The sequence below is a fragment of the Stenella coeruleoalba genome, assembly GCF_951394435.1.
Source record: "Stenella coeruleoalba genome assembly, chromosome: 7".
NCBI lineage: Eukaryota > Metazoa > Chordata > Mammalia > Artiodactyla > Delphinidae > Stenella > Stenella coeruleoalba.
The window spans coordinates 18566773-18585442 of NC_137153.1; the positions used below are offsets into that span (position 1 = coordinate 18566773).

At 39.3% G+C, this 18670-nt stretch overlaps 1 protein-coding gene and 1 long non-coding RNA gene across 2 annotated transcripts in view; one reads left to right on the forward strand and one right to left on the reverse strand.

The window, feature by feature from the left end:
- LOC307189600 overlaps window positions 1–10937 on the forward strand; it is a 160712-nt gene extending 149775 nt beyond the window's left edge. Inside the window, exon 4 of the long non-coding RNA XR_013829208.1 lies at window positions 4649–10937. This is a non-coding gene — a long non-coding RNA (uncharacterized lncRNA). The remainder of the gene's footprint in view (window positions 1–4648) is intronic.
- Window positions 1–18670, reverse strand: part of ELP3 (elongator acetyltransferase complex subunit 3) — a 113452-nt gene that overhangs the window by 18089 nt on the left and 76693 nt on the right. The window contains exons 11-14 of the mRNA XM_079927773.1: window positions 17684–17774; window positions 15074–15139; window positions 13273–13500; window positions 12263–12344 (exon numbers count right to left, since the gene is read on the reverse strand). Of these exons, the coding sequence (XP_079783899.1) occupies window positions 12263–12344; window positions 13273–13500; window positions 15074–15139; window positions 17684–17774 (467 nt within the window). The remainder of the gene's footprint in view (window positions 1–12262; window positions 12345–13272; window positions 13501–15073; window positions 15140–17683; window positions 17775–18670) is intronic.

Genomic DNA, 18670 nt, shown 5'->3' on the forward strand with positions numbered 1-18670 from the left:
GACTCATCACATACAAGGGATCCTCAATAAGATTAAGAGCTGATATCAGAAACCATGGAGGTCAGAAAGGAAGTGGGGTGACACACTTAAAGTGCTGAAAAAAAAAAAAACTGTCAACCAAAAATTCTTTATCTGGCAAAAGTATTTTTCAAGGATAAAGGATAAATTGAGACATTTCCAGATAAACCAGAGCTAAGGAAATCTATTATCACTAAACCTACCCTACAAGAATCCTTTAGGATGAAATAAAAGGATATTAGGTAGTAACTCAAAGCCATGTGAAGAAATAAGTAAACACTGGTAAAGATAACTACATAGGTAAATATAAAAGCTGATATTATTGTTCTTTTGGTTTGTAACTCCTCTTTTTTCCCTATATAATTTAAAAGGCAAATTCATAAAATAATTATAAATTTATGTCAAAGGTCAGACAGGTATAAAGATGTAATCTGTGACAGTAACAATGTAAACAAGAGATAGAGATGTATAGGAGCAGAATATTTGCATATTACTCAAACTAAAATGATTATTACCCAAACTAGGTTGTTATAAATTTAAGATGTTAATTGCAATCCCTAAGGTAATCACTAAGAAAATAACTCATTACCAAAAGAGAGCTGGGGTGGATTTAGTATCAAATGAAACACATTTTAAGTAAACAAAAGTTTATAAGAGACAAAGAGGGACGTTGCAAACTGATAGAAGGTTCAATTCATCAAGGTTTAACAATTATAAATGTATACACATCGAATGACAGAGCCTCAAAATATATGAAGCAAAAATGGACAGAACTGAAGGGAGAAACAGATAGTTCTACAAGAGCTGGAGACTACCATACACATTTTCAATAATGGAGGACTTGAACAACACTTTAAACCAATTAGATCTAACAGAACACGTGACCCAACAACAGCAGAATACACGTTTTCCACAGTGGACACGTAGCATTCTCCAGGTTAGATCATATATCAGGCCATAAAACAAGTCTTAATAAATTTTAAAAGACTGAAATCATACAAAGTATGAAAAAAAAAGTACAAAGAAAAAAAGACTCAAATCACTAAAATCAGAAATGAAAGAGGAAACATTACTACTGACTTTACAGTAATAAAAAGAATTATAAGAGAATATGAATAACAATATGAATATGTATGTACACCAACACATCAGATAACCTAGTTGAAATGGACAAATTCCTAGAAACATAAACTACGAAAACTGACTCAAGAAGAAACAGGAAGTCTATATAGTCCTGTAACAAGTAAAAAGATTGATTCAATAATCAAAAACCTCCCATCAAAGTAAAACTCAGGACCAGATGGATTTACTGGTGATTTCTACCAAATGTTTAGAGAATTAACACCACAATCCTTCTCAAACACATCCAAAAAACTGAAGAGGGACACTTCCTAACTCATCCTATGAGGCTAGCAATACCTTGACACCAAAGCCAGACAAAGACACTACAAAGAAAATTACAGACCACTATCTTTATGAATATATATAGGAGAAAATATTTAAGAGTCTTGTAGCCAGAGGATATTAAAAATTCCTACAACTTAACAACAAAAAGACAAACAACCCAATTAAAAAATGAGCAAAGGACTTGAACAGACATTTTTTAAAAGGCACAAATGACAAATAAGCACACAAAAAGATGTTCAACATCATTTTAGTCATCAAGGAAATGTAAGCCGAAACCCCAATAAAACATCACTTCATATCATTAGGATGGCTATAAAATAAAAAAAATTAAAAAAAAAAGGAAAATAACAAGTGCAGGCAAGGATGTGGAGAAATTGCACCCCTTGTGCACTGTTGATGGGAAAGTAAAATGATGCAGCAGCTGTAGAAAACAATTTGGTGACTCCTCAAAAAGTTAAATGGTATGACCACTGATCCAGCAACTCCACTTCTGGGTACAGACACAAAGGAACTGAAAGCAGAGACTCAAATAGATATTTGTATACCAACGTGATAGCAACATTACTCACAATAGTCAAAAGATGGAAACAACCCAAGAGAGTGTGTGTGTGTGTGTGTGTGTGTGTGTGTGTGTGTGTGTGTGTAAAGCATGGATGAGCCTTCAAGACATTATGCTAAGTGAAATAAGCCAGACACAAAAGGACACATATTGTATGATTCCATTTCACAGAGTCAGAAAGTAGATTAGAAGTTACCAGGGCACTTAGGTTGTTTCCATCTCCGGGCTATTGTAAATAAAGCTGCAATGAACATTTTGGTACATGACTCTTCTTGAATTTTTGTTTTCTCAGGGTATATGCCCAGTAGTGGGATTGCTGGGTCATATGGTAGTTCTATTTGTAGTTTTTTAAGGAACCTCCATACTGTTCTCCATAGTGGCTGAACCAATTCACATTCCCACCAGCAGTGCAGGAGTGTTCCCTTTTCTCCACACCCTCTCCAGCATTTATTGTTTCTAGATTTTTTGATGATGGCCATTCTGACTGGTGTGAGATGATATCTCATTGTAGTTTTGATTTGCATTTCTCTAATGATTAATGATGTTGAGCATTCTTTCATGTGTTTGTTGGCAGTCTATATCTTCTTTGGAAGATATTTAGGCCTATTTAGGTCTTCTGCCCATTTTTGGATTGGGTTGTTTGTTTTTTTGTTATTGAGCTGCATGAGCTGCTTGTAAATTTTGGAGATTAATCCTTTGTCAGTTGCTTCATTTGCAAATATTTTCTCCCATCATCGGATGAATGGATAAAGAAGATGTGGCACATATACACAATGGAATATTACTCAGCCATAAAAAGAAATGAAATTGAGCTATTTGTAATGAGGTGGATAGACCCTAGAGTCTGTCATACAGAGTGAAGTAAGTCAGAAAGAAAAAGACAAATACTGTATGCTAACACATATATATGGAATTTAAGAAAAAAAATGTCATGAAGAACCTAGGGGTAAGACAGGAATAAAGACACAGACTTACTGGAGAACGGACTTGAGGATATGGGGAGGGGGAAGTGTGAGCTGTGACAGGGCGAGAGAGAGTCATGGACATATATACACTAACAAACGTAAGGTAGATAGTGGGAAGCAGCCGCATGGCACAGGGATATAGGCTCGGTGCTTTGTGACCGCCTGGAGGGGTGGGACAGGGAGGGTGGGAGGGAGGGAGACGCAAGAGGGAAGAGATATGGGAACATATGTATATGTGTAACTGATTCACTTTGTTATAAAGCAGAAACTAACACACCACTGTAAAGCAATTATACCCCAATAAAGATGTTAAAAAAAAAAAAAAGAAGTTACCAGGGGCTTGGGAGATGGTGAAATTGGGAATTACTGCTTAGTGAGTACAGAGTTTCTGTTTGGGGTGATGAAAATGTTTTGGAAATAGTGGTGATGGTTGCACAACATTGTGAAGGTAACTAATGTCACTGAACTGTATACTTAAAAATGGTTGTAATGGCAAATTTTATGTTATATACAATTTACTGCTTCCCCAAATGGGGGGAAAAAGTCTTTAAGGTGCATTAACTATCTTCGGTATTTATGGAGAGGAAGGAACGTCCGTCGATTAGGGTCAGATCTCCCTAGGGAAAGCATGTACCCTTGCCTAAGATGCTCTTCTATATTCCATAGCCTAGAAGGAAGACATAAATGGGCAACATCTTAGACCTAAAGCGTGAGACATTTAGACAGGCCTGTAAGGGGAAAGAGAGGAATGTCCTCATGGAAGAGAGGGCAGACATAGGTCAGATGCAGGTGCTTCTTGTGCGGCCTGCCAAACTCCGCTTAAGACAGTGTTAGGTGTGCCTGTGCTGCATGATGGCTGCATGAAAATACTGACATCAGGACGGGGACAAGAACCCCTAATGCTAGGTATGCCCAAAGACAGCCCATCCTGGGAGAAGGCTACATGAAGTTTCCTGTAGAAAGGGGCTGGATGCCTATTAATCACAAGTTAAATGAAAGTGTATTTGCTCACTTAGTATCCAAAGATGGTCACTACCAGAGCCTCTCTCTTTGAGAAGTGGGATTTTTTCCTTTCCCTTTAAATCTGGGCTGGCCCAATGACTTCCTTAACCAAAAAAAATGGGGCAGAAGTCACATCGTAGCAGGCAGTCTCTAAAATGACCCTCGAAGTTCACTGTCTCCTGGTATTCACAGTCATGTGTACTCCCTTTCCCTTGAAGGTGGCATTAGACTCGTCGGCTCTCTTCTGAGACCAGGCTATGAAGACTAGGCTTCCATGTCAAAGGGACTCTGTCTCTGTGATCACTCTGCTGGGGGAAGCAGGCTGCCACGTGATGAGCAGCCCCACGGAGAGGCCCACATGGCATGGGGAGGAACGGTGGCCCTGAGACCAACGGCCCGTGAGAAACTGAAGCCTGCCAAAAACCATACAGTGAACTTGGAAGTGACCCTTCCATCCCAATTGAATCTTGAAATGCTTACAGTCCCGGCTGACACTGTAAATGCAGCTTTATGAGATGCTCTGAGCCAGAGGCACCCAGCTAGGTCCCTTCTGGATTCCTTACCTACAGGGACCACGAGATAACTGCTTGTTGTTTCCAGCCACTAGGTTTTGTGGCTTTTTTATTACACAGCGATAAATGATGCATATAAGATGTTTCGCAACTTCTAAACCGAGGCCTTTCCTCCCTCCTCTTAGAGGCCAGCCTTCATGCTAGGAGCAGTTCAAGGCATGTGGAGAAGCAGCAAGGTGCTCACGTGGACAGTCTCAGCCAAGCACCCGCTACCAGCTAGAAGACAGACTCTAGGCGAGCCACCCCAGCAGCCGCCAGCCATTCAAGCCACTCCAGCCGAGGCCCTAGACATCATGGAACAGAGACAAGCCATCTTCTCCATGCCCTGCTGAATGTCTGACCTAGAGCATCACTGAGCAAATAAAATGGTTGTTTGAAGCCACTAAATTTTGGGGTGGTGTGTTCCACCACAATAAATAACCCAGACAACCACTAGTTAGTAGGATTTGCAGTAAGGTAACAGACCACACAGGGTATAGATCTGGGGCTTCTGACTGGTATACTAGACATCAGTGATTCATTCACAAATGGTGGGCAAACTGAACAACTGGATGCATTGGGAGGCACAGGATGAGGTGCGTAAGGAAACATTACCCTGTGGCTACAATCTAAAACCTAAATCTACCACTTAATGTCTTGAAAATGTGAGCCGTTGGTTAGAGTCAACAGTTTAAGCCAGACTGACCAAAGAAATCCCCTGTGTATCTCTTACTGGAATTAGAAATGCCCAAACTAAAAAGGCTCTATAATATCAGTATCTTGGTTGTTGCTAAAAAAAGGGAGCATCAGTATTTTCCAGCATTATTTAGTTACCTGCTCACCCAAATGGGAAGAATCTGCCAAAGCCCTGCCTCTAACAGATCTAAAAGAGAAAAGCTTTATCGAATTGAATGGGTTATAGCAATGTCAAACATTTAGAGAAAAGCACAGTACTAATCACATGAATGTTACACTGGTAAGGAATTAACACTGCAACAAACCATAAAAGAACCTTTGTGATAGACAGCAGATGGTGAGCAGTGCAGGCTAGACCACTTTGGAAAAGGCGTCCTTGCTCAGAAAAAAGCCTGTGAAGCATGTAACTTTACAATAAAGGCGGTCCTTTATATTAAAGCTCCCAGACCTCTCGGGCATATTATTAGGGACCACATAACTCTATTCCTCTACCCAAGCAGAAGTATACAGCTATCATTCCCAATACCCATAAACAAAAGGGAACAGGAATGGGGAGAAAAAGTCTACAAACGTAGGTGTGTCAACCAAATTAGCAAGGCTATCCTCCGAGACTTTAACCTTCACGTTTCGGAGACACAGGAAGACTTGACAGCATGGATGTGGGAAGAGCAACAGCACTTGCCAAATGCAAATCCTGTTCCTCCAGTGCCAGCATATCTACTGGTATCACTAGCTTCTGCCTAGGAAACGTCACCAAAAATTCACTTGCCCACAAGATCCAAACAGTGGAAACTGACTAATGGCCTATTTGGGAATATTTGAAAAACATGCATTAATTAATATAGTCATGTGATGCCAAGTGAGAGATGGGTCCAATGCACTTGATATGCAATATACTATATAACTGGTACCTGATTCATCTATAAATGAATAAACATCAAGTCAGGGAATAAAGAGTCCTGAAGTGAGCTATGCATCAATGCCTCCACAGCAATACAGACACCACTTAGCACACATTTAGCTAATTTGATACCAAGCTAAGTAGTATTCTATGTCATCAGTGCTAGTCTGATTAATAAAGACGATGAAATTAATAAAGTTCTTGTTGTAAAGCAATATTTTATGTTGTACCTATTGTTCTTGAAAAGAAAGATATTCACCACCACCATGACAAAATCCCACTGGAACATGCACCAAAAAAGAAATATGTATGATCACAGTTAGAATATCAAAATGAAAGAAACAGAGGAATATACAGAGCCCTAATAATGTGCATTTAACGAGGGAATAGTTAGGGGATAATTTATGAAAAGATAAGTTATGAAAGGGATGAAACAGAAGCTATAAAAGAGCAAACAGCCTTTTCCCTTCCTTTCTGAGAAGTCCTATATTAACACATGCGGCACAAACCGGTTTGCATTTGGCAGGTTTCCTGTGTCCATTAGCAAATAGGTAAGCCAAAATAAGGAAAGCTTTTCTAGGCATTTTGGTAATGATTACAAGTCCATTACCAGACAGATCTAGTTACAAATGTACCCTTTTTTTTTTTTCCAATTAGATTATAATGCAAAGAATAAAACTACCTTCACCTCAAAAGGAGGGAGATGTGTCACAGCCTGGAATACAGGCCAAGTTTCTGGGGCCCAGTAAGTAATCTCAGTCATTGGTAGTTCATTGAAACAAAACGACTGTTACTTTCTGCCCACATATCATTTGATTAATCAGTGGCTCTGGGGCACAAGACCATTAATTTCAGTCCCAGGAAGCCATATCGGATGCTATAAGTCTCAGGCACATTGATTTTTTTCACTAGTGGGGATTGTACATGTGGCTTTAGAGTCACAGAACTCTGAGCATCATGATCTAGAACGATGTCATCCCACGGTGACTCGTTTGCTCATCCTGTATTTAAGCTCTTCTCCCCTTTTCTCTGCCTTTTTAAAAGGTTTAAACAAAATGGCTATCAGCCTCTGACTTCAGTGATTTCTGTCATCAAACACTCAGACATTTTCCTCGTTTCTCATCATCGTTTGATCCGTCAGCCTGGTACAATTCTTGGCCAATGGCCATGTTAATTTTCTACTTGAAAGAACACAAATAGGATACCGCTTATGACGAAGGTAGTAGGGGGAGCTTGGGGAATAGCTGTTCATCTTGATGCACAGCAATTAGCTTGGCAAACAGAAACAGGAACATGATTGGATCTGATGCCTAGCCAAAATTGCCTAAAGGAAAAAAAATCATTTTGTTGGAGGTATTAAGTGGCTCTTTAAATAGTGGCTATCAACAGTTATATTTGCCCTTTGAGAAATCACACGGGCAGTGTGACATCAGAGATCTCCAGTTTCCATGGTGATTATTAGTGATGGCATTTCAAATGTTATGGTTAAGTTCTACAGTGTAATCTTTGCACTTTACACCATATGAGAGGGAAGGAAAAAACTGCTCCATCTTAACGTTTTTAAAGGAAAGAATGCTGATCATCCAAGTAGATAAACATCATGGCTTTTAAGGAGATACGATTTGTTAATGTTAAACAGATGTGTGCTGATCGAAGCTACATGAGTAAGTTGATGAAAGATACTAAAGTACTTGGACTTAAGTATTAATTAACTTAATTAACTGCTTAGATTAATTAACTGCTTAGATATTTAGCAGCAATTAACTGTTATTTCCTGCCTACACATTATAAGCTGGTTGTTCTCATACTACTGATTTACCCATTTTTATATGTAGGAAAAGATGATTTTCTTACGCTGAAGCAACTAATCCTGAGTTGAGAAATAGTCTAAGTAGGGAAAAATTTGTCTTGCTCTGCAGTTAAGGACAATCTGCAGGGTGAAGACTGAGCGAGCTGCTCTGGCCCCATCAACATCCCTCAAAGGCAGGGTGGCATCTCCTTCCTCTCTCTGCCCTCTCAGTCCACGTTCCCCACACACAGGAGATACTCAATACACGTAGTGTTTTGATGTTGATGAAGTTAGCCATTTCATTTTTGCTTTGTTTAATTTTCACATTTAGAGTTGATGGTTAATTTTAAAACACACAGTTTACTTACTAAGACAATTTTATATACTTAAGCAGAATGAATAAACTTAAAAGTCACTCTGAGAAAGTGCTTCATTGGACTCTGATAAACAAGTTTTCAGTTTTCTCATGTAGCTATAAAGTTAGTCTTTTAAAAAAGATAAATCAGCTATAAAATATACAGTATGTACCTTTTATTAACAAAATATCTTGAGGTAACAGATAAAAACAATTTGGTTTTTAATATGGAAAAATAGACTATATGGAGTCTTTCTGACTATTCAAATCACATCTACTGTGTAGTTAATAATATTGTCTAGAGGCAGAATCAAAGGTTATAAATCCAAGAAAACAGAGAAAATCTGCTGGCAAGATGAAGGGAAGTCACAATGAATCAGGATGTAATTAAAAAAAAAATTCTACATAAATGCATTCCTCTTACAGTCACAGAAACCAGAATGATAAATGATCTGTCTCTCCCTTTACTCAAGCTACTAGTTATGCCAGGACAGAATACCTAGACCACCACCGTGTATGAGTTATGCAAAAGCCTACAGACCAGAACAAAGATGGATTTACAAATAAAGGACAAGGTCAGGGGAAAAAAAGTAGGACACAGGTCATAAAATATCACTACTTGGGACAGAAATGGACATGCCTCCACAAATCATGGCTAGGATTAGCTACCTACGGGAGACTTTATCATCAAATACCCCAAACTAAATGAGACTGAGATCAATTACTAATGAAATTAAAGGGTCTCTTAATATGGTTTTAGAAAAGAATCTACTTCATATGTAATCAGTACAACATAGTTGGTCTTGTTGAGAACTAAAAGAAATGAAGATATTAAGGGGCAGAATTCTAGACTGTTAGAACTGTAAAAGATAACCTAACCCACTTATTTTTAGTACAGAAATAAAGGTCCATGGAGATCAAGCAACATTATTCAAGATCACAAGGAGAGCTACTGTCAATGCAGGAATAGAATCCTAACACCCCCGTCCAAGTGTCTCTTCTTACACACCACATCTAATGAAGTCTTGTGAATAAATGCAGCACACAAGCACCAGTACTATCACAAGGAGATTTGCATTCTAAGGATCAACCTATGGAGAATAATTCACTTTTTACAAAAACCAATTAAACACACACACACACAGCACTGTACTTAAATCAGAAAGACCAAAGTCAACTGAACAAATATGGAAGAAAAAAAACAACCAAAGAACACATTATGATAAAAAAAACACATTAAATCTGCCTTCCTTGAAGTTCTGAATAATGGACACCTCAGATGTCTGATTCAGAAACTTAAATAGAAGTGATATATTACTAAATTAGAGAAATAAAATGCATCACACAGAGTAAATGTTCTTGGTGTTTTCATTTGAAGAGTGATCAGGTCGTCAGTCAAACAGCAAGTCAAGGTCCTAGCTGGTTTCCCCAGCACAGAGCAGTGGTGGGGAAGCTCACAGACCAGAGAGACAGGAAGTAACATAGAACTCCCTTGAGCGCCAAGAATGCATTCCAGGGCTGCTTCTGTAGAAACCCTCTGGCTAAGAGAAACCCCTGTACAGAAACCAAGAAGTCTTACTGTGACAACTAATAAGCAGAAAGGTTCTTCCCTGTTATTTTTAGCAAGTCTCTTCTTGTTATTTTAAAAGTTCTACAAGCAGATGATCTGAAATTGAGCTATTATTTAGAGTATAACAAAAGGCTAGAAAGAGGACAGACGCTGATTTCCACTTAGAAAGACACTGCTCAAAAAGCAGAAACTGAGGCTCTTACAGGCAACTGAATGTGACCTCAGGCAAGTCAGAGGCCCCTCTCTGCATGTAACATTTCTAAAAAGAGATAGATATCATGAAGGCAAATTAAATATAATGGAGAAGTGAAAGAATACAGATGCCCTGGGACTTCCCTGGTGGCGCCGTGGTTAAGAATCTGCCTGCCAATGCAGGGGACGTGGGTTCGAGCCCTGGTTGGGGAAGATCCCACATGCCACAGAGCAACTAAGCCCATGCACCACAACTACTGAGCCTGTGCTCTAGAGCCCATGCGCCACAACTACTGAAGCCCTTGCGCCTAGAACCCATGCTCTGCAACAAAAGAAGCCACCGCAGTGAGAAGCCCGCACACTGCAACAGAGTAGCCCCTCTCACCGCAACTAGAGAAAGCCCACGTGCAGCAACGAAGAAAAAACACAGCCAAAAAAAAAAAAAAAAATTAAGAAAAAAAAAGAATACAGATGCCCTTCAGTTTTAAAACTGATCAAGTTCCCACAGATACCAGAAAATCACTTGATTGCATATCAGACTTTGGGAATGCAGGCACTGCCAGGGTCACAGAGAATATCTTTACCTTAGTGATCTGAAAGAGAATACTACATTTGGAAGAGAATACTAAAACCCTTGCTACTCAAAGTATGGTCTGAAGATAATCAGTATAGGTTATCACTGGGTGCTGGTTAGAAATCTAGGCTTTCAGGCCCCACCCCAGACCTAATGAGTCAGAATCTGCATTTTAACAAGATCTCCAGATGATTCACAAGCACATTAACGCTTGGGAAGTACTGTACTGAAAACACTGACAGTGCGCTGGCAAAAGAGGCCACTGAAATTTCGGGTAATCCACGGGTGCACATGTACAAAGAGCTCTGAGTTGGTCTGGCTCTTTCCTGGTACCAGGAAAGGCTGACTTCTGGACAACCACAGGCTAAACAAATGAGAAGTAAACATATTTTTTATTACAAATATTGGCACCAATTAGGTGAACCTCATTTAGTTCCTACTTCTTTAGTGGGATTAAAGATAACACAGAAAAAACAGAGAACAGACTTGTGGTTGCCAAGGAGGGGAGGGGGAGCGGGAGGGAGAGGGATGGACTGGGAGTTTGGGGTTAGTAGATACAAACTGTTACATTCAGAATGGATAAACAACAAAGTCCTACTGTATAGCACAGGGAACTATATCCAGTCTCCTGGAGTAAACCATAATGGAAAAGAGTATGAAAAAGAATGTATATATGTGTATAACTGAGTCACTTTGCTGTACAGCAGAAATTAGTACAACACTGTAAATCAACTGTACTTCAATAAAAAATATTAACGATAACACAGAAACATAGAGCTAGCCATGTTAAAAAATGCTTATTATCTGTCTGGATAATGCCAAAAACCATAGCCAGACTGAATAATCGATTAAGTGAGCCTGGGTCATTACATTTCCGTATTTGGAATCATTGAAATCTGGGCAAAGGTACTGATCTATTGATTGGCAACAACTTACTGATTTTTTTTAAAAAAAGTGTCATTTCAACTTTCATTTAATAATGCCATAGTCTAATGGGAAAACAAATGCTGGAGGGAAAATAACCTGAATCTTGATCATGGCTTTCACCATGTTAGCTTCTTATTGAGAATAGCAAAGTCTGTGAGGATATGAGTGAAAGGGTGCATATGTGTTATTTCTTGCTCCACTTACAGCAGGCCTTCCTTTACATGCCCACTTCTCCACTTACCTGATGTCCTAGGCACGGTAAGGGGAAAGCTTCCAAACAGGGGAAATCTGTTCCCCAGGAACAAAGTCACTGAAAACAATTTTTAAGGAGCAAGGAACTCTGCCTTTCAACATCTTGTACTGGCAACTAGGTTCTGTTCTAATTTCCAGAATGATACTGACAAATCTCCACACTGACTTATGATTTTCTTAGATCCATATCATCAAATTTCATTTTTCCCAGACAGAGTAACTGGGCACAAAGCACAAGAGACCAGTGTGACAGACCACGAGGAAGACAGGATATGGATTACTGGCCTGGCCACTCAAGGGATGGAGAGCTTCTGCAAGCTCTATTCCGCCAAACTGCTTACAGGAATTTTCTTTGTGCTTGAGCACCAGCCTTTCCCTATTTGGCTCTGCCCAATTTTGAACATAATAATCATATATGGGGAAAAGAGAGGCCTGAGGTACTTTTCATTGTGGTACCAAGTTAAAGGTGTGAACAAATCATGAACTTTGCCCTCCCCCAGTTACCTGATATAACAGCTATTTTCCCAGATCCATGTTCTTCTCTAGCTATTCTTTCTGCTTCCTCCATCAGTAGCATGCCAAATCCCTGTAAGAGGCAATGGAGGGGTTAGGGAATTAAGAAGGGAAGAAGTCATTAAGAGGGGTCCATAAAACAAGAAGGGTAATATTTTGTAGCTGCTAAACTCTTTTAAGATAAGAGTGACAAAAAACCATTTACGGGGGTAAGGAAAAGTTTCACTATTCAATTATACCAGAAGCACACTGTAGCAGACTAGGAATAACTCTGCAACAAAAGCCATCAAAAGGTATTCTGTGGGTGACTAATCTAGTCACAGCAAGGGGGTAATTGCCTCTCGACTTGTCTCTTTTTAAACAAGTTCTAGGCAATCTCCAGGTGATGAAAGTCTGGGGCATCTACCCTTGTATTATTAGTCACCCCTTCAGTTTCTAAAAGCTTTTTGAAACCAGGCAATATTCTTAAATCACCAATATGGGGGTTTATGCTACATCCACCATTAGCAGTTTTAACCTATTCTCCTGAAATTTAAAAAAGTGAGTTATTTATTTAGGTTGTTTGGGGGAGTGGAATAGTGTTCCACTACATATATCACATAGCTTGCTTGTCTTTACGAAGTGCTTTAACATTTCATAAGTGCTTTCTTTCAAATTATCATCTCCTTCGATCCCAAAATAGTTGAATCATACGAAATTGCCAGTATTAGACCATTACTGACTTTCAAAAATAGCAATTTCATACGGTTCAGTCTATTATTATATTCCACTTGACTGAGTCTCAATTTGTCTCTCCCTCCCCCTCCCTCACACCCAAAGGGGAACAATTTAAAGAGAAAACATCTCTGAACAACTGTAGTATTATACTGGTTCCTGTTTCTACACTTCCCGAATTTCCCCTCTCCTTTTCCTCTGCTCCCACCCTTGCCCCATTCTTTTTCTCTTTTCCTCCTTTGAGCAATTTCTTAATCACAGTCAAACAGAAATGGAATACAGGATACCTGATGCTGAAATTTAGTGGGATCCCGACTGCTGACGGGGACGACACTTCCATACACATGCAGCTCTCGGACTATGGACACCCCGCCGACCAATTCGAAACGGAATGTCTCCTCTGAGCACTTCCGTAATCTCAGGAGGCCAATCAAAATGTCTTGATCGGGGTCTTCATAGGATAAGAATGTCTCCCAGCCACCATTTGCAACATAATCTCTTCTTACCAATTCAACCTGTTTCATAAAAAGCCACGCAAGAACTTTTTTTTTTAAACTAGAGAACAAAGTACGTTTCTATTATTATATATGTTTATTTAGACTAATATCCAGGACTAGGGATAAAGAGTAAATAACCACAAATTATGTTTCTTTTTACTTGTCTCCTCTCAATAGCACTGATTAAACGAGAGTTCATGACTTGTTCGTGGACTATAAAAAAGGAAACCAGTTTTACAATTTCATAAATATCTGAACCTCATTAACCTTGTGATTCTTACAGTTTGGCTCAGTAAATGCTTCCATGTATTTAAATCTGATCCTCCATGAAGAGTCTCTAAGGTAAAATTATACATTATGTCACGTGTGCAGCTCTTGGGAGCACCCTGAGGCCCCAGAACTGTCAGGTACTCAATGGTTTTCTTTTCTAGTCCTTACCTCCTCCACTAAAACCTGCTTTTAGGGGAAAAAATGTGTTATTGGTTACTTATTCCTTGATGGAATTTTTTAAAAAAGTATCCCACAGGACCTTTAAAATAGTATGCCTAGTTATGAGATTAACACGTTAAAGAAAATCCAATCACCGGACAGGGGCTTTTGGGGAAGCTTTTGTGTTAGCAGTCTACATGGGCTTTTGACTCTTGCCTCCGGCTCAAGTGTCCCTCGTACTTTGCGTAAATATAAGCAATATGCATGCAGAGAAAGCTACATATGTGGGCATGGTCACACCCAGATACACTGAAAATGGGCAGACTGGACCCACAGCGAGGTGAATAAACAGACTAATACTGATATTCCTCCTCAACTTAATGTTTGCTGGATAACTGGATTGCACAAGAATTTGACAAAATGACTAACTATGCTTGGGTCTACTTTTTTCCTCAAAAGATCCAAAATGTGAAAAACGTCAATCAAATAAACAATTCACTTTGAGAACAGGAATATCGATGCAGATCTACTCTAGCCTTTCTCAAATGGGCTCCTACACGACAGCTAACCCCCACAGAAAATCTGGCAAATGGCTAACACGATGTCATTCTAGGAGAGAAGTTAATTCATCACAAACACGTTGTGTGGAACCCCTGTTGATATGGCTGATCTATTCGCTTGATTACCATCAACAGGCAATAATTGAACAGTTGCACACAGAGATAAGCACATGACACTCAGCTTTACCTAAAGGTAGCCACTAGTCACATTTGGCTATTTACATTGGAATTACTTGAAATTAAATAAAATTAAAAACTAAGTTCTTCTTTGCACTAGCCACATTTCAAGTCCCATGTGACTGGTAGCTGATATCCTATTAGACGGCACAGATTATAGAACATTTCCAACACTACGGAAAGTTCTACTGGACAGTGCTGATCTACAGTGAAGTTCTAACTTGGTTTTCCTAACCTGGCTCTTCTAGAGTTGAGCCACCCTCATATCTGGCTTTCCTGGCTTGACTTCATTCTGAATTACTCTTTGTTCTTAGTTTACTCATTAACTTCTAGGGTTTGGTCCTACTGGTAAGTAGGTGTAGGCTCCAGGCTTGACAAAGATTAATGAACAGGACCCAATCTCTCTATAAAATGAAGAAACTAACCTGGTATGGACGCACTTTGTGATGAATTTCTTGGATTCCAACCTCTCTGGTTCTCACGTCTCGACACTGCCAAAAAAAAAGAAAGGAAAGAAAGAAAGAAAAGAAAGAAAAAAAAGTGGGAAGGGGGGGCAAATATAAAACTGGTAACTAATTCAATTTTTATTGAAACTTTTCCACCAAATCCTGGGCTCAAAATTAAGTTTGGACATAATTTACATTGAGGTAAAAGAAATGAATTAAAAATGAAGCCATCTTTAATAAACCTGAAGATAGGGAAAAACAAACTAGAAATACATGAAGTTGGTACAGTATTGCTTTTAAAATAAGTTTAGAATCCAAAGGAGATCAATATACAATATTGAAAGTAAAGAACATACATTCTAAAATCTGAAAATCCAGACGATATAACTGTATCTGAAAGTGCAACCCAAAACTATGTCTACCGAAGAGTAAAAACTGAATTCCAGGGCTTCTCTGGTGGCGCAGTGGTTGTGAGTCCACCTGCCAATGCAGGGGACACAGGTTCGTGCCCCGGTCCGGGAAGATCCCACATGCTGCGGAGTGGCTGGGCCCATGAGCCACGGCTGCTGGGCCTGCGCGTCCAGAGCCTGTGCTCCGCAACGGGAGAGGCCACAGCAGTGAGAGGCCCGCGTACCGCAAAAAAAAAAAAAAAAAAGAAAAAAAAAAGAAAAAACCCAATTCCTAATTTTTTAAAACCTTCACCATTTTATGGCAGTTAACATTTTTAGCATCACCATATTTGTATCATTTTAGGAATGTCAGAAAGAGGGAAGCTAAGACTGCTGTTTTTTTGCAGAGAAGGGCTCTGTGGAAGAAAGGATGGGAGGGAGGAAGGAAGGGAAGGAAGAAGAATGGAAAGAAAGAACCTTGAACTATTTATTATACAATCTGAACCACAGTCACAGATTGGCTCTTTGAGTGTCCCTGGGAAGCAAAAAGCTGCCTGTGGATGATACGGAAGCAGTGCCTGGTCTGCACGGCCAAGCTATGTGATGTAACTCTTGCTCCTATTCCACAACCCAGTGTGCAGGCTACACAGCCTGACATTTATAATTACAGTAACTATTATATGCCCTATGGTATATTTTCCCCTATAGAACTGTAAAAATTATTTCCAGGATTCTAACATTTTCCATCAGTGAGAAAAGACTGCCATAGGAAATCTGATGATGTCATGCAGCTATACTACTAATAGTATATTTAGTATATATATGGATGGAATTCCATGAGAAAAGTAAGAGCTCATTATTCAGTTCTAAAAGAACTAAGCTATTTCCATGCCCCGGGAACCCATATTACATACTTTTAATGAACACTTGCATGCTTTTTTCTTTTTTTTTGGAGGGGAGGGGAATGCTTTTTAAGGCAGAGATTGGTGTGTGCTTATTTTCTAGTAAAGACACTGCCTATGTGAACTGGATGTCTTTCGGTGTGACTGCATTCCAGTCTTCAGACTCAATCCCAGTTTACCTTACGACAGGCTATCACGGGTTAAGAGGGGTACAGGGTTAAAAACAGTGCCTGGTTGATGAGGTCAGCAGGCTGAGCAGGCCGGGTGGGTCACTGGGCAGTGGTATTCTCAGGAGGAGGAGCTGGACGACAAGGACAGGCAGGGACTGGGAGGCTGAGTAGGCACACGCTCTTGTTTGGGGCTTTCATTACTGTACATACATTTGCTGTTTTTCTAGAACTGAAATTTTTTTGGGGGGAGGGTAGAATAAGCCATAATGTTCACAAATTCTCCTACGGACAAACAACTTTCTGAAAAATTTTCTCCATAATATATTGACAGAGGACAAAATGTTTTGGGTAGGTCCACAAACATGATATGCAGTCCTCTCAACGACATCTTTCGAAGTGGGGTCCATGTTTGCACTGTGCATGAGAACCTCCCACAGCTCCATCCCAGATGGAGTGAACGAGAATCTTTGAAGGCAGAGGCCAGGAATCAGTGCTCAGGCCTAGACACCCTCCTGGCCTTTTCTCTTTAGCAGCTCTGAGAAATAGCTCCTAGGGCACTGAGTTTCAAACCTTATTGTGATTTCAGAATCATCTACAGACTGTCAAATTGCAGATTCCTGGGCTCTTTCAGGGAAAGCAGAAAGGAGGTGTTTAGTAAATATTTGTGAAATAAATAAGTGAGTGAATAGACATGGGGGTGGGGCAGGGCGAGGGAGACTGGTATATCTGGGCAATAACATTGCTAATTATTTCAGTATGTAAGCCTTGTTTCTTCAACGGTTGTATTCTTCTCTAACCACTAGTCAAGAATTGAACACCCAATACTTCAAAACAAAAAAAAAAGTTTTTTTAAAAAAGGAGTTGAACACATAGTTGGCAATCTGAGAAGGCAGGAAAAACAACCATTAAATTGACAAACCTACGCTCTTTTAGAAGAAAGCAGAGGGGTGTAGGGGATAGGATGCAGACTTTGCAACCACTAGCTTCAATTTCAAGGTGTTATACAGTAAGAATGGCTTCAACACATGAAAGCTTTTTGACCAAACCTGTAAGTTTGTATTGTGATAGTATCACAGGTTTTCGTGTCTCAGACTACTTTGATCTCAACAGTTATGGTCAGACTCTTACCTGTATTCCAAGGTCTTTCATTCTTGCAAATGCCAGCTCTCTCAAGTTACCATGCTCTACTCCTGAGCTGACTAAGGGCATTGGAATATCTCTGTAGGAGAAAAACATCAGCTGTTGTAAAATATAAGTCACTCTCTACAGCAGTAAAAGGCAGGGATATTTAAAAAAACAAAAAGAACAAAACCACCCCTTCCCCACCTCAAAACGGACCAGGAAAGCAGAGGTTGAATATTCTGACCCAAAAGCAAGGTTCACCGCTTTTCTACCTCCCAGTTTTCCCATCTATGAAATTATGATTTTCACCTATCACTCAGGGTTTTTCTAAGAAACATCTGATGAAAACACTATATAAGATTACAAAGTACAAAACAAATGCCCAATAACCATTAGTAATGATTTTTGGCTGAAGAAACAGACATCTGTACTAACCAAAACAAGAAATAAAACTGTTTTTTACAAAGTTTTTACAAAGTCCAATTTCAGAGGAGAAATAAAAATTATTATTAACACACTGATTTATAGCTTACAAACACTTTCCCATACAGTTGCTGAATGACAAGTAACCAGGAAGCGCAAAAGCCTGGCTTAGACAACTGGTCTCAAAGAATAAATTTTTTCCCATTTCCTAAAAATCTAAATTAGAAGTGACTCTGCATTCGAAGAATAAGAACTTGCCTAAAGATGAGAGTAGATAAAAATTTTTTTCCTGGCATTAATATAGTGTAAAGTGCCCAGTACCAAGGAAATGTCAAGCAAAAGTTGAAATTATGAGTTTCATTTTAGTAGCCCCCACTATCCCTTCTAGACAAAAATCAGTATCTAAAGACAGTTTAAAAAAAAACCCTAAAGTAAGAATATGCTCAGCACATCTCCAGTTTAAAGACAAATCCCCTATTTCTTTTGTCTAATATTTGGTTGATTAGAAGACTTGGAGAATATGTCATTTATCTTTTCTTCTCATTTTTGCTTTTGAATCAGCTTGAGTCT